Source organism: Amblyomma maculatum, chromosome 3 (assembly GCF_055883805.1).
Source record: "Amblyomma maculatum isolate TAMU_Amacu chromosome 3, ASM5588380v1, whole genome shotgun sequence".
NCBI classification, from domain to species: domain Eukaryota; kingdom Metazoa; phylum Arthropoda; class Arachnida; order Ixodida; family Ixodidae; genus Amblyomma; species Amblyomma maculatum.
Genome location: NC_139346.1, coordinates 28,125,293 through 28,139,490, shown reverse-complemented (window position 1 = coordinate 28,139,490; position 14,198 = coordinate 28,125,293). Strand labels below are relative to the sequence as shown.

The 14,198-nt window shown below is 45.8% G+C and overlaps 1 protein-coding gene across 4 annotated transcripts in view; it reads right to left on the bottom strand.

Moving 5' to 3' along the window:
* The window catches only part of LOC146194405 (DIS3-like exonuclease 2), a 157,986-nt gene that overhangs the window by 14,205 nt on the left and 129,583 nt on the right, over positions 1–14,198 (bottom strand). For all 4 annotated transcript variants that reach the window (XM_084597395.1, XM_084597396.1, XM_084597397.1 and 1 more), the window contains 4 exons: positions 13,493–13,582; positions 7,997–8,144; positions 5,441–5,676; positions 622–792 (listed from right to left, as the gene is read on the bottom strand). In XM_084597395.1, the coding sequence (XP_084453521.1) occupies positions 622–792; positions 5,441–5,676; positions 7,997–8,144; positions 13,493–13,582 (645 nt within the window). The remainder of the gene's footprint in view (positions 1–621; positions 793–5,440; positions 5,677–7,996; positions 8,145–13,492; positions 13,583–14,198) is intronic.

Below are 14,198 nucleotides of genomic sequence, written 5' to 3'. Positions count from 1 at the left end.
TTCAAAGCTACCTGAAAATACTGAACTTGCATTGCAACTAAAACTCTTGACGTTAATTCTGAGGACGGCGCGAAAGAGACTAAAACAAAGAAGGAACACGAAAACAACAGGACAGGCGCCTGTCCTGTTATTTTCGTGTTCCTTCTTCGGTCCTGTTATTTTCGTGTTCCTTCTTTGTCTTCGTCCCTTTCGCGGTGTTCTCAGAATCAACATCAGCTGTGAAGCCCAAATCAAAGTTCTTAAAAATCTTGAATTTATGAAAACACTAAAAATAAAAGCAGCGTGGAAAAAAGGTAACGTGAAACGTCAAATTTTTTAATCTGAAATGGTGAGGTTATAAGCATGAAAAATGATGTCGTGAATGACAATACGCTGTCGAACGGTATACACTGCCCATGAATATACAAAAAACCTTCATGCTAGGCCAATGTTCTTCTACCTGCTTTTGTTGTGTCACCACCTTCCCACGCGATTTTCAATGCAAACAGGCACAGCAAACAGAGACGAGACACAGAAATGAGAACCTAGCTTCCCAAATGCGACAGCCAGGGAAACGTTCTACTGCACACGCAAAGCCCCACAGCACTTTGACCTGCATGGGAGAGAGAAGGCCCAGCACACCTGATATTTGACTGGATCGTTGGGCACAACTGTGATGACAATGTCGAGCAGCTCGAACACACCCACATGAACCATGACATATTCGTCTATGGAGCGTGATGACTGGTAGCGCAGCTCGAGGGAATGCCGGCCCCCCTCCGTTGAGTGGGAGAAGTCTATCAGGCCCAGTTTCTGTAAGGGGAGGAGACAGAGTTGTGGGTTTTTTCAAAGACTATGTAGTGGGTCATGGGGGAAGTGGCACATGACTGGTTACAGTGAAACCTGTTGATACAGTCCCTTTTTTTTTTTTTGTTCCCAGCTGACACCTTGTACAGTAGACTCGCAATAATTCAAACTCTGATAATTCATACTTTCGGTTAATTAAAAAAATCAAATTTTTGGTTGGTTCGTCATGTTTTCAATAACGCCGATTAATTCAAACACCGCAATTCGGTTAATTCATACTTTTTGCTTGTCCATACCGGAAAATTATCGGTTATCATTTCCGCCACTGGCGAAAAATCTGAGTTCTTATAACACTACAACAGTGGAAAATGTGAAAATAAGCGCACTATGATTTAAAAAAAGAAAAGAAAGTGAAGAAGAGCCTAACAAACAAACGTTCGAAATGAAACAAAAGACTCCCGAACGGCGCTGCTCAACTTTTTGTGGCTTGCTAGCCAGTTCAATGAAGAAAATTCGAAATTAAAACAACACTTAACCCTCAAAACTTGTGGAAAAGACGACTGTATGCCTGCCCTTGTCAAAATTCTCAAATCTGCAGAAGAAAAAAAAAAAAAAAAAAAAAAAAAAGAAGGATGCGAAAGTGACGCGAGTAGTGTCGGCAGACTGCAAACCACGTGACAGTTCGTGCTTTTCCCTGGTCGGTTGCCCGCGTCGGTAGCACCATGTCTCCACGGGGAAAGTATCGGACGCTCTCTGTGAAAGAAAAATTGGCAGCCATAGAAGAAGTTGAGGTTGGAACGAAGGAGACTGCTGTGGCATTGAGTATGGGATAATGAAAAGTGCGCTGACGATTGTGAAAGCGAAAAACAAGCTGCGAAACAACGCAAGTCGCTTCGCTCCTGACAGAACAAGGCTTAGGGAGGAGGCGCATCCGTAGCTTGAGAAGGTGGTTCTCTTTTGCTTAAGCGGCGCTCGGAGCTCCAAATTACCAGTAAGTGGACTGATATTGCGAGAGAAGGCCGAAGAACTGTCTGTGAGCTTTGGAATTGACGATTTCAAGTGTAGTAATGGATGGGTGTCGCGATTCAAGGAGCTACATGGCCTCGCTTTCAAAACTGAATTCCTCCCTCCAAACACAACTGCTGTTCTCCAGCCCCTGGATCAGAGGGTGATCAAATGTCTGAAGATAAACTACAGGAAGCTACTCCTTAAGAGGATGTTAATACAGTGAAAGCTTGTTAATTCGACCCCCGTTAATTTGGCAAATCGGTTAATTCGATGTGCACGCGAGGTCCCTCCAATTATACATAGGAGTCTATGGGGCAAATTTCTCGTTAATTTGACCAAATTTTGCCGTGTGCCGGTTAATTTGACGTAGCTCCACAGCCCCGTAGCCCGCCATTTCGCATTTCACTGCAGAAGGGGTAAAAAAAAAAAAAAAAAAAAAAAAAAAAAAAAAAAAAACCGGCCAAGAGCGGCGCTAGTGTGAAGCTGAAAAAAGCAAAAAGGCAGCGTACATCATCTGCACTGTCATCGCCATCAGCAGAATGATGCGAGGGGAGCGAGGTCAGCCGGAAGTTCATTCTTTCCTAGCCCTATCTTCGCGTAGTGGAGTCGTCGAGCTTCGACTCAGAGTGTGTCGTCGCCACGTGCTTTTTGCATCTACGGTCACGCTTCGCCTACGTGTTTACTGTGCTGAGTGTGTGCATAGAGTGCTGTGCCTGCGCATCTTGACGCTGAGTGCTGCTGCGATGGCGACACCAGCAAAGCGGCCGAAGTATGAAGCGAAGGACCCGGCCACAAAAGTGCAAATATTGAAGGCGATCAAGGACAGCATTTCACGGCAAGACAAGATGAACAAGTATGGAGTGAAGAGGACAACCTTGGCCACGTATGTCAAAAATGAAAAGAGCATCTTGGAGGCGTTCGACAGTGAAAGCTTCAATACTAAAAGGAAAAGACTGCGGACGGCGGCCCACCCGGAGCTCGAAGAAGCCATACTGCGTTGGATCACAAATGCACGAGAGGCCTATCTCCACGTGAGTTAGCCACTACTTTGTGCACATGCTGAAAGATTCGCCGCAAGAATGAATGTCGAAGATTTTAAAGACTCCGAAGGTTGGCTCGCTCGTTTTAAAAGCCGGCACAATCTCACGTTCAAAAATGTGTGTGGCGAAAGAGCTGCCGCGAGCGAAGAAGCAATCAAGGAGTGGCGGTCCAACGACCTGCTTGAACATCTGGCTGCGTATGACGCGAGAAACATATTCAACGCTGACGAAACAGCACTGTTCTTTAAAGCTCTCCCGGACAAGACAACTTTCAAAGGTGACCCGCGCACAGCAGGAAAACGCAGCAAGGAAAGAGTAACTATCCTACTTGCCGCCAACATGACGGGAACAGAGGGGTTGCCGCTCTTAGTGATTGGAAAAGCGCAGAAGCCTAGATGCTTTAAAAACGCGAGAAACCTTCCTGTTAATTATCACGCTAACAGGAAGGCTTGGATGACATCCAGCATTTTTCAGACATGGCTGCATTAGCTTGACCGGCGTTTTGGAATGGAGAAGCACAAGGTCCTCATGGTTGTAGATAATTGCAGTGCTCACTGCAAGGTGTCGGGCGTTGAATGAATCAAGCTGGTGTTTCTCCCACCTAATACAACCTCAGCCCTACAACCCATGGATCAGGGAATAATTCAGTTTGTGAAATGCAAATACAGAAAGCACGTCTTGCAGCGCATGTTTCTGTGTATGGAAGCGGGGAAGAAATACAAGCTTACGCTCCTCAGTACTATAAACATTCTGGCTCATGAATGGACCAAGACGCCTCCAGAAGTGATCGCTAACTGCTTCAGGTATAGCGGTTTTGTATCACCGGACTGCGGTGCAGAGGCACTGCCATGTAAGACGGCTGACGCAAACGCAGAGGACGACAGCTGTTTTGACAATGTATTGCCTTCTTCTGTGCGGCTTGCTGATTACATCACTATCGATGATGGCGTCGCAGTCGCCGGACAGATGACTGAGGACGACATAATTCAGGACGTTAAAAGTACCGGCAACAACGATTCACCAGAAGATGATTGTGAACAGCTGCCCCCGCCGTCGAAGCGCACGGTTAAAGAAGCCGCAGAAGCGCTGTCCGTTCTAGAAGAATTCTGCGAACAGATTACCGATGGTGCGCATGCCACGAAGCATCTGGAAGCGATTAGCACTATTGTCGCCGGTGAAATTCGCCCGAAAAAACAGATGGTGATAACTAACTTCTTTACCAAATAAAGGTATGTCATCCAAGGGCTCATTTCGTTTTTTTTTTTTTTTTCATTCGATAACTCGACAATTTTTCACGGTCCGTCGATGTCGAATTAACGAGCTTTTACTGTATGCGTTGACAATTCCATGTTGTACAGCATAACATTGCTGTTGTCGGTGGGAATGCTAGCCGACGCATGGAGTACAGTAACGCCAGCAACGATATGGAACTGCTTCCAGAATGCCTTCCGCATACCAGGCCACAGCAGTGAAGACTGCCTCCAAATGGAGAGCGATGATGCAGGGCTAGTGCTTTCCCCTCCAAGCACACAACATAGCTGGTGACCTCAGTGGCAGCTGCTGACGATAACCTCTGCGTATGCAGGGAAGACACTCTGGACTACTTGGTAGCTGAGGTGCTGCCAGCACTGTACAGCAGCGAAAGTGAAGAGGAGGAATCAGAAGAGCAATCCTTTGTGATAGGAGCGCAGGCCTTCAACTACTTTGCCGGGGTCCGGAAATTTGTGACTGCAGCAGAAAATTCTGAAAAAGAACTGGCTGCTCTTACTGGAATAGAGAACTTTGTTCTGAATGCACATGTAAAAAAGAAGCAATCAACAATTCATGATTTCATCAAACGGTCTAGTCAGCCATAGATTTCCAATAAACTTGTTCTGGATCCTTCACCTCTGCTGTTTTTATTGTGTAATAAAAGAGTAGAAGTGCTTAAAATGTAATTCAAGTGGATACTTAATTATAATGTGCACTGTAATCTTTCTTAGAGTCATATATGCGAGAACTTCCGATAATTCAAACAAAATCCTGGGGTCCCTTCGAGTTTGAATTAATGAGAGTCTACTGTGTAGATGGTGAAGCTTATGGCGCATAATTGCTGTCTTTAATAGCTACAATCTTTAGTAGCGTAACTAATAAGATTTTCAGCATGGTAACCGTACTTGAAATTTCACATGGAATGACAGCCTTTCAAACTTTAATTTGGCACAATCCATTTGTCTGCTGACTTCCAATAAGCCTGGCTTGAGGAAGGCTACTTGTTCAGTGTACTACAGGCATCACACCCGGTTCCCTGCTTGTAGCAACCATACTTGACATCCCATTAAGAGGCATTCTAGCCAAAGCAAAATTTAATTGAAATTAGTGTTTATTTGCCGCTTTCACATGCTGAAAAAAACTTATTGTCACAGTGAAGCATCTCGGGTCCCAATGGTCACCACCTTTCCTTCACTTTTAGAGGCCAAAGAACAGAGTCGGATCAAGTGCGGTGCCACACGTGTCTCCGCAACGAAGTTGGTCCACCATCGTTTTTCTCAACAAATGGCCTCCCTGCTTAAATTAACCAGGAAGTGCCGACACATCCTAAATGAAAGAGAGATTGAAATCCTCACATCACAGTAGATGCGCTTGACCATGCCGATGCTGAGGGCCAGCACATCGAAGGCATGTTCAAACACCGCCACCACCATGGCCCTGTCCATGAGGGAGCCACACTGCTCCACGAAGGAGTGCAGGAACAGGTCCGTGCTCAGCTCCTGCACCGTGCGTGCCTTGTACTTGTTGTCGTTGCAGTGGTCCGCCACCGCTTGCAGCTGCCCTATGGTCGCCTCCACCGCAGGGCCACAGCCTGCAAGGCACAGCCACACCTGTCAGCCCTCAGCTACGCAGCTAAATCCTGGCCCTTGCATCACGTGCACGACATCTCCTTTATGGCTCTGCTCGGCACTCATTGCAATGCATTTCCTTTCTCACATGTGGACTCTGTCCAATGCATTCTTCACGGGTGTCATGCAGAAAGGCTAGGCAGCCATTAAGTGGCAAGCTGCTGTCATCTGTCGCCTGCGCATCAATGTGTGCCATGGAAATGAAGCACCAGCATTTGCACATCCGACACACCTCATGCGGTAATTATAATTGTAAGAATGCATTTGTTTGCCTGAATTTTCATTTCTAAACATTCTTTCAGTTCCCAGTGTGTGGGAAAAACAGACTGGCACTTGCAACTCATCTGTGATGACCAAACATAACAGCACACTTTTCTGGGACTCTCTAATGATGCACCACAGTGGCATGAGCACACACTGGTGATACTGCAGTGCCAAGCACATACCGACATAGCCCAACACTTACCGTGGCACTGCAAATGTGCTATAGACTCCAGCCGTAAGAGTGCCTAAAGTTTCGGGCATGTCGCTAACGGCTGCTTAATTTTACGAACCCTATTTGCAATCACCTCCGCTCCACCGCCAATAACCAGGCTGCCATAAAGCGTTCACTGGAACCTCCTTCAAGGAACATATAAAACATGATTGAACAAACTGCAGTGAACATGCAAAACATTGTTTATTATATGCAAGTCGAGGGTCCCTGTGCATTCCTCTGACTATGAGACCCTCATCTGTATTTTTATGTACTGTGTAAATATGTTCGAACTAATAAACTTTCACTTTCAAAACTTAAAAAAATAAAGAGTATGCAATAATGTACTGCCAGTTCCCAGATTTGCTTTCTGTAGGTATGTGCGAACAGCAGGTTTCAAGTGATATAAATACGAAGCAAGTAGCTCTTCTGTTCAAATAATTTTCAAACAAAGAAAATATTTTTAAATAGACCAAAATAGTTAAACTGTAAATGCAGTTGACAAAAAGAAAAAAAAAAATGACCATTCAGTAGAGCTCAACCGCATATGATTAGACATGGTTTATGGAATTCATGGAGACAAGTGGAAACAAAAAATGCTTTTAACCTTGCGTTCAGCAGTGTTCAATAAGCAGCGAGGCAAAATGTGTTAAATAGCATAGCCTACAGGCCTTTCTACTCATTCCATCATCACATACCGCTGATCTAAATACAAAACAGCTGGAAGATTTTTGAGACAAAGCACTGCCAGCTTGGAAGCTGGTTTCCACTAACACTCTAACACTGCAACTATAAAAACCGATGCCGATGAAGTGCTTGCTACAGGCAATTTAGCAGATATGCCATCCTTTCAGTCTTCATCATCTTTTGGGCGTCCGTGAGGCGAGCGCATCAAAATTCCTACTGCACCATGCTCGCTTTAGTATCTGGGCTTCGTCTCATATCATAGATGTGTCCTCGTTAGCGATGCGTCAAACAATGCAGTCTTAGAAGGCTGAGTTCACGGATGCGAGCGCTGCCTCATGTATGCAACATGCACGAGGCCGCGTGCGTTGACATCGCACAATGCACCACTTTGTCCCAGTGCCATCACATGGAAGTGACAGGGTGTGCATAAGATCACCGACTGCTACTTTCAGCCGCCTGCCGCCTAGTTCTCAAAACTGCAAAATTCTTCGAATACTGGCATTCACATCGAAGCACAAAGTGAAGTGCCACAGTACGTATTTGCTTTGATAATTGAAACACTCAAGTATTTGCACAATCCGAGTCTTCTGCTCCAGATGCTAGGCATAGTTATAAGGCCAATGCTAATAGAGCACTTACTTTGGCTACCTTTTTTTTTTAATGGTAATTACCATTTCTGCATTTTCATTTTGAGCCTTCCATATGGTGAGCACAGTGCAGTTCTGGCAGCAGTGAGTTTGCTTTTTGCTCTGAACTTGGTCTCTACCAAACGTTCATCCCTGAAATTCTGGCAGGAGCACCAATGTCAAACCCCGAGCTCATAAAAGCAATAGCCTGTGCTGCCTGTGTACATAATGCACACTAAGATAAGAGTGTATACAAAACTACTGATTCTTTTTTTCAGTGCACCGGCAGTTAGTGGTTGCAATAACGTGATTTCTTTCAGTGAAAATTTGGCTGCTAACACTGCTAGATTTTTCGGACATCCTTGAGGGCTCAAGGATGTCCGAAAAATTTAGCAGTGTCAGCAGCCAAATTTTCACTGAAGTATCAGTTCACTAAAAGCCTGAAGTATCGGTTAGTGACTAGATTACAGGTTAAAGTCAACTAACTAGACTCACCAAGGGCGGCAGCCAGTTGCCGGTGGACCACAATGTCAGCGTAGCGGCGGATGGGCGATGTGAAGTGTGTGTAGAGGGGCACGTTGAGTGCATAGTGCGCAAACGACAACGGGTCCTCCCGATGCCCCGCACAGAAGTAGACAGCCATCTACAGAAGAACCAACACTGTCATCTTCATACAATGAACTTGCTATGCCAACTACTACCTGTTAGCTAGTGCCGAGTAACTTAAAATTTGGCAGGACCGTGCTATGTTTCCTGACAATGAAACCTGAATTGACATGTGAGGAATGCCTGAGTGCAATAAGAGAGCTGCAGGTGACAATACTGCCCGCCAGCCTCATTTGCACATCTATGCGACAAACGCATTGCAATAAATTGAATCCCGATATATCGAATCGGGATAATTCAAATTTTGGTTATATCGAACTCACGGAATATCCCCTTGAAAATCCTATGTAAAAGTATAGGAAACCTTCGTCGTATATCGAACTCAATTTCACCGGTTGTTCCACGTATCGAACTACGCACCATGCATTGGACGGTGCACCCTCCCCAAAGATGATCGCATCACATTCAGCCGCTTGCAGCGTGACGTTTTCAAGCCGGACGCGGAAGTAATGAGAGGGCACAGTTCGGCGACGGCTGGTCTAGGGCAGCGCCGCGCCCTTACCCAAAGGCGTGCACTTTAGTGGCTTTAGCGGCTTTAGCGGTGATCGCTGCCGCGCACCAGCACATGACGTTTGCAAGCCATGTGTGCGAAGGAACGAGAGGGAACCAATGAAGCCGTGGTGTTCGGGAGAGGAGAAAAACGCGATAGAGCGAAGTACAAGAGTGTGCTCACTCTTCTGCCCAGTTTTCTCTTTACCCCTCCTTTCTCTTTCCCTTTCGCAGCAGCACGCACTTCGCATGCGCGGACAAGTCAATTCAGCCAGTGGCAAACACTTTCTCCAGTGTGTGTAACGCTCTGCGCGCGGCGGCTGACGTGCGATGCGCGTCTCGTGTCATTGTGCTGAACGTGCGTAAGCTACGGTGGCTGCAGACGGTAAGAAGCGGCAGTTCTTAGCTTTTTTTTTTTTTTGTTTTTGCGGGAGTTTTTTATCCTTGCCGTCGTGCTGAACGTGTCGCGTAGTGTATATGCTATGGCGGCTGCGGATGTTGACAAGCAACAATTTTTTTTATTTTGCAAAGCCGTCCTTACTTGTCAAGCTGAACGTGCGGCGCAGAGTAAGCTATAGCGGCTGCGGACGTTAGGAAGTGGCAGTTTTATTATTTTTTTGCGGCAGTCGTCCATTCCTATAGCTATGAATCAACGAAAGCATGCGGTCAGCTGCAATCATGACACCGACGTTTAGCATTATTTACTTCAAAGGACATATGCAGCGATCACGCTTTCCAGTGATTTTGTGGCAGTGGACTAGCCCACCCAAAGCGTGGTGCGATAAATCGAACCAGGCGTGCAATCAAGCCATCACGGGCACCCTGCCATGTTCGCTCCCTGTCACCGCAGGATCTATCAGAAGTACTATAGTAAGAAGATAAACATGCCGTGATGTTATCGCTGCACAACATCTTGGCACGCTGTCAATAAATGATCTGTGGATATGCGATGGTCGAAACGGAGGAACTTGGGGGCAAAAGTAGGGAGTGGGTTCATTATGCAAGTGGGTTGATTATGTGACAAATACAGTATCATTTTTCACCATTGCAAGCAGCGTCTCTCAGGCCGATTTCTGTATATCGAACTATTTCGCGATCCCCTTCGCGTTCGATACATGGTAGAATTAGTATGGTAGCGTAACTCCCATAGAAGCCTGTGTGTCGACTCTGAGCGAGGCTTTAGTTTCCTGGCGCCCCCTGCGAACTGTGAAGCAAAACAAACACATGACGTTGCTTGTGACGTCACAGTGACATACTTTTGGCGGGGAATTTGATCGTCTTTTTACTTAAGGAAAAACAAGGCCAACAACGACGGAGGCAGAACGATGCCCAGATAAGGCAGAAAAATGGACACCGTAACTGTTCAGACAACTTGACATGGATTTCTACTGTCAAGTTTTACGTTAACTGAAATGTTACGGCATCTTTAAGCACCTTATCATAGCATCGTTCTGCCTCCGTCGTCGTTAGCCTAGTCTTTCGTCGCGTCATGTGAACGCATTCTGGGGCTTATTTCTTCGGGCACGTTTATGAACAAGGGCCTTCAAGCGAATTCGGCAAGCACATGGATAGAATCACATGGCTTGAGGGATTTCACTAAGGGCATAAATGAGTGAAGCTGTGCTGCACAGAAAGCCAGGCTTTATTAATTCACGATTACTTACATAGACGCTTCACAACAATGCAAATCTTTAAGTGTAGGAAAGCGATGACCGCTCATTCGTCACGGTGTTCATGAAATCCTCGTGATAACAAAATGACCTGAGCGTAGGTCTCCAAACGAGATGCAATGAGATTATAAAAGAGTAAAAGATCTTGCTAACAAAGTGCATATCAGTGTCAAAGAACAAAAAACAAACGAACGGAATAACTAACGCTAGCGCTAGAACACCAACCTGTAAGATCTTAGGTAAGCAATTCAAATTGGGATTGCTAGTATTTAGAAGTTAATATGTCTGAGAAGTGAAAATATCTACGATATAACTTCGCTCCAATAAATCTCGCCCTATTTACGATTCCATTATTTTACTCGCGCTTCATTTGCCACTGAGAGGAGTCAATGTGAGGCTACAAATTTACAACTTAAGCATTTAACATTTTCATGAGAAAGATCCCATTGACAATAGGAACATCCCTTTGATAACAGCTAAAGCACATTCAGTGAACGTTGGTGCGGTAATACGACGCAGTAAGCAAAACACGCAGCAAAGGGAGCGGAACGGAAGGCTTTGCGCAATGCGACACACGTTTTGGGGGCAATAAAATCTCACCTTCACCATTCAATTAAAACATGCAGACGTGTATCCGTAAAACAAGCCACCACTTTTGCGACGTGCCTGGGAGGCCGAGCTGAGCCACCAAGCTGTGACGCAGCATTGTCCCATCGTCCGGAAATGTGCACATGCAGTGGCAATCAGTTTCTCATCGAGCACACACAGTCTCCGCCTTGCTGTAAAGCTCTACCACAACCAGCAGAATGAAATACTGACTGTTTGGTACAGATAACCCACTCTGTACGCAGCACGCGCTGAACCGAGGCCGATGACGCACCCATTCCGCGGATGAAAAAAGCTTTGGTCTGAGCCATATCTGAGCTTTGGGCACGCAGCGGATACTAAATGGCCGAGAGAGGCCGTTAGAAACAAGTTAAAATATTATTATAAATGAGACATGTTTTTTTCTTACGCAGGAAACAAAAACTGCATTCATTCCCGAGCGCGAATATTATGTTTACTTTCTAGTTCTTTGAAGTTCTGGCAGATCTTATTTTCTGTGGTTTAGTAATTTGCCTCACAGTTCGCAGGGGTCCTCATCATCGACTTGACGCCGCTGGCAATAGGCAGCTGCACGCGTTTTCTTCCAAGTTGCGCGACCATTTGAATTGACCTTGTTCGATATATTCAGGTTCGACTGTAGTTGGTGCTTAAAGGAAAAAAAAAATAGGACAAAACACACACACACAGGACGAGCAGTGTGTGCCTATTGCTGCAACAATGGTTGCTCATGCGATTCCAGCATCAACAATTCTTGAACCTTCACAGTGGAGACTGCGGTGAGCACTGGCGACGCAAACAAATGTTTAATGTCAGTTTCCTGAACCAGTAGTGGCAGGCCACTTGACAGAGTATAGACCATTTACAGAGAGTAGTTCCACTCTCCCTAACATGTGGCGCCACTGGGACAGCCGTCATTGCTGGCCTTCGGGACGCATCGGCGCGCAGTGTGGACTGCTGCTCTGCATCTTGTGTAAGAATGCCGGCTGACTTTTAAACACCACTGTTTTGGTGCATGTGTCATTTGTATTGTCGAAGTATTCTGCGAGGAAGCAGAGCTAACGACCCTGTTGTTTATTGGCGGAAGAACAGACGATACTTTCTACATAAGGTGCACATCATGGCCTATAGGCCACCATTTTTCTCGGAGGTGCATCACGAGGTCATGTTCCTTTCTGGGACAAGAAAGAGCCTGTGAATTGTAGAGAAAGGCTATACCTCACACACCAGCTCATTTTAGCACCGACAGTACCCATGGTAATGCGAGAACGACCCTGATGTTTTCTGAGTAGTTGTATATTGCACCCTTGCACTGCTGCCACATTATTTTCGCAGGGCATTAAGAAGTACCTTAACGTGGCTATTAATGTCTATGCATTTATAAGAATTGATTGTGCAGAAAAGGAAACTCAGTGTGGGCATGTCAGTGAATCTGCTTACTTTAATTAGGTACTGTACCCAAAGATTTGTGGGATCGAATCCCGGCCTCGGTGGCTGCTTTTCCATGGAGCCGAAAACTCAGGCGCCCTTGTGCTGTGCGATATCAGTGCACATTAGGAACCCCAGGGGATGGGAATTTCCACAGTCCTCCACTCATAGCCTGAGTCGCTTTGGGACGTTAAACTCCGCAAACCAAACCAAACTTTAATTAGACAAGCACTGCTGCAATACATGCAATAACTGCTGCTTTTATAAAGCTAATGCACGGGCCAATGATGAAATTTACCATGATAATATTTTGTATATCCCCGCTTGCTTGGGCTGCCTACTGTGGGTTCTGAATTCCGGTGCAGTTTCCAGTCCCTTTCGCCCGAGCGCAGCTAAACGCCGCTGAGCTCCTGATGACTTCAAGCAGCATAATAGTGTTTTGAAGCCAGGACGTTTACAGGAGGTAAAATTATACTTTATCAATTGTTGGGGATTACACGCGCGTCCATATTGAGCAGTAAATATTGTCCACAATGTTAAATGGTGAACATTCATAATGAGTCTCAGCCAGCTAGGTCTGAACATGCGTTCGCCCTTTACACAAGAAAAAAAAAAAAATGTTTGAGGAAATAATCAGTTTGTAATATATTCAGTTTCACAGAAAATCATGTTTTCTGCAAAGAGTTCTAGAGAGAAAATTGATAAAAAAAAAAAACAAAAAAAAAACTAGCCAACTGCCGACGGGTTTGTCGAAGCATTCTAGGCAATGCAGACAGTTAGGAGGACACAGTAAATGAACTACGTGGTTAAATTAAACATTTCTTAGCACCTACACATACTATGGGCATTCACATGAAGTTTTTTGGCTGTCTACAAGCTCGTCCCCAGCGATAGTGGGTGTGCCGCACTGTGCAGTCGAGTACCAGCATGCCGCACGCCGTCAAACCAGAAGGCCAAAGGCCGGCGATGGCGGAAGGGTCACATGATCAAATATGGCAGCACCCATGTGCTCGTGCTGTAAAGGGTCTATACATGCTGGAGGAAGCAGCTGCTTTCATGATCATTTGCACTCCCCTAGCCGAGCATAGTGATGGCTTGGGCATGGAGGTCTGTCACCCCACCCCAGGGCTCTTACCTTCATGGGTTTGGAGAGCATGTGGGTGAGCACATTGAGTCTGGCATGCGACAGCTCATCATCCATGCCTACCAGGGCAGTGAGGGAAGCCTGCACAACACAGAAAAGGAAACGAGACTAAGGCCCACTCAAACTCTCGCCCCAGTTACAAAACCCTATGGGAGTCTTGTCTATATCTCAACACCGCATCACCTATGGCTATTTCATGTGACGAGTGCACCTGTCGATTGCCAGATTAGCCACGACACATGGTCTCATGACACCTCGTCAACCACAACCAAGCAAAGTTCAGCCACATCACATGACCTCATGATGTCACAGCATGGCGACGCCAGTGGACGCCTGTGCAGCAAGGCTACTGCAGAAAAGTGCAGTAGGACTAACTGCTACCTGCCACAGTGAGAATGAGCACTGTGAGCTCCTTAAGATGTATAGCATTCCCAAGTACAATAGAACCATGATAATTTGAACTCTTGATTCGATGTCCCAGATAATTTGAAGAATTTCCGAGATCCTGATATTTGACCCCCCCTAATAATTTGGGGTGCAATGCGCCAATGGCCAATTCCAATTTCTTTGTGAAGTGCGAAAGCAACTTCCTATAACAGCCTTAGGGGCATGCACACACCACGGAATTGCCTCAAGCCATTTGGGCTCCACTAGAGTAGGGTAGAACGCTGGGTGTAGCGTTGTTTCACACTTCATA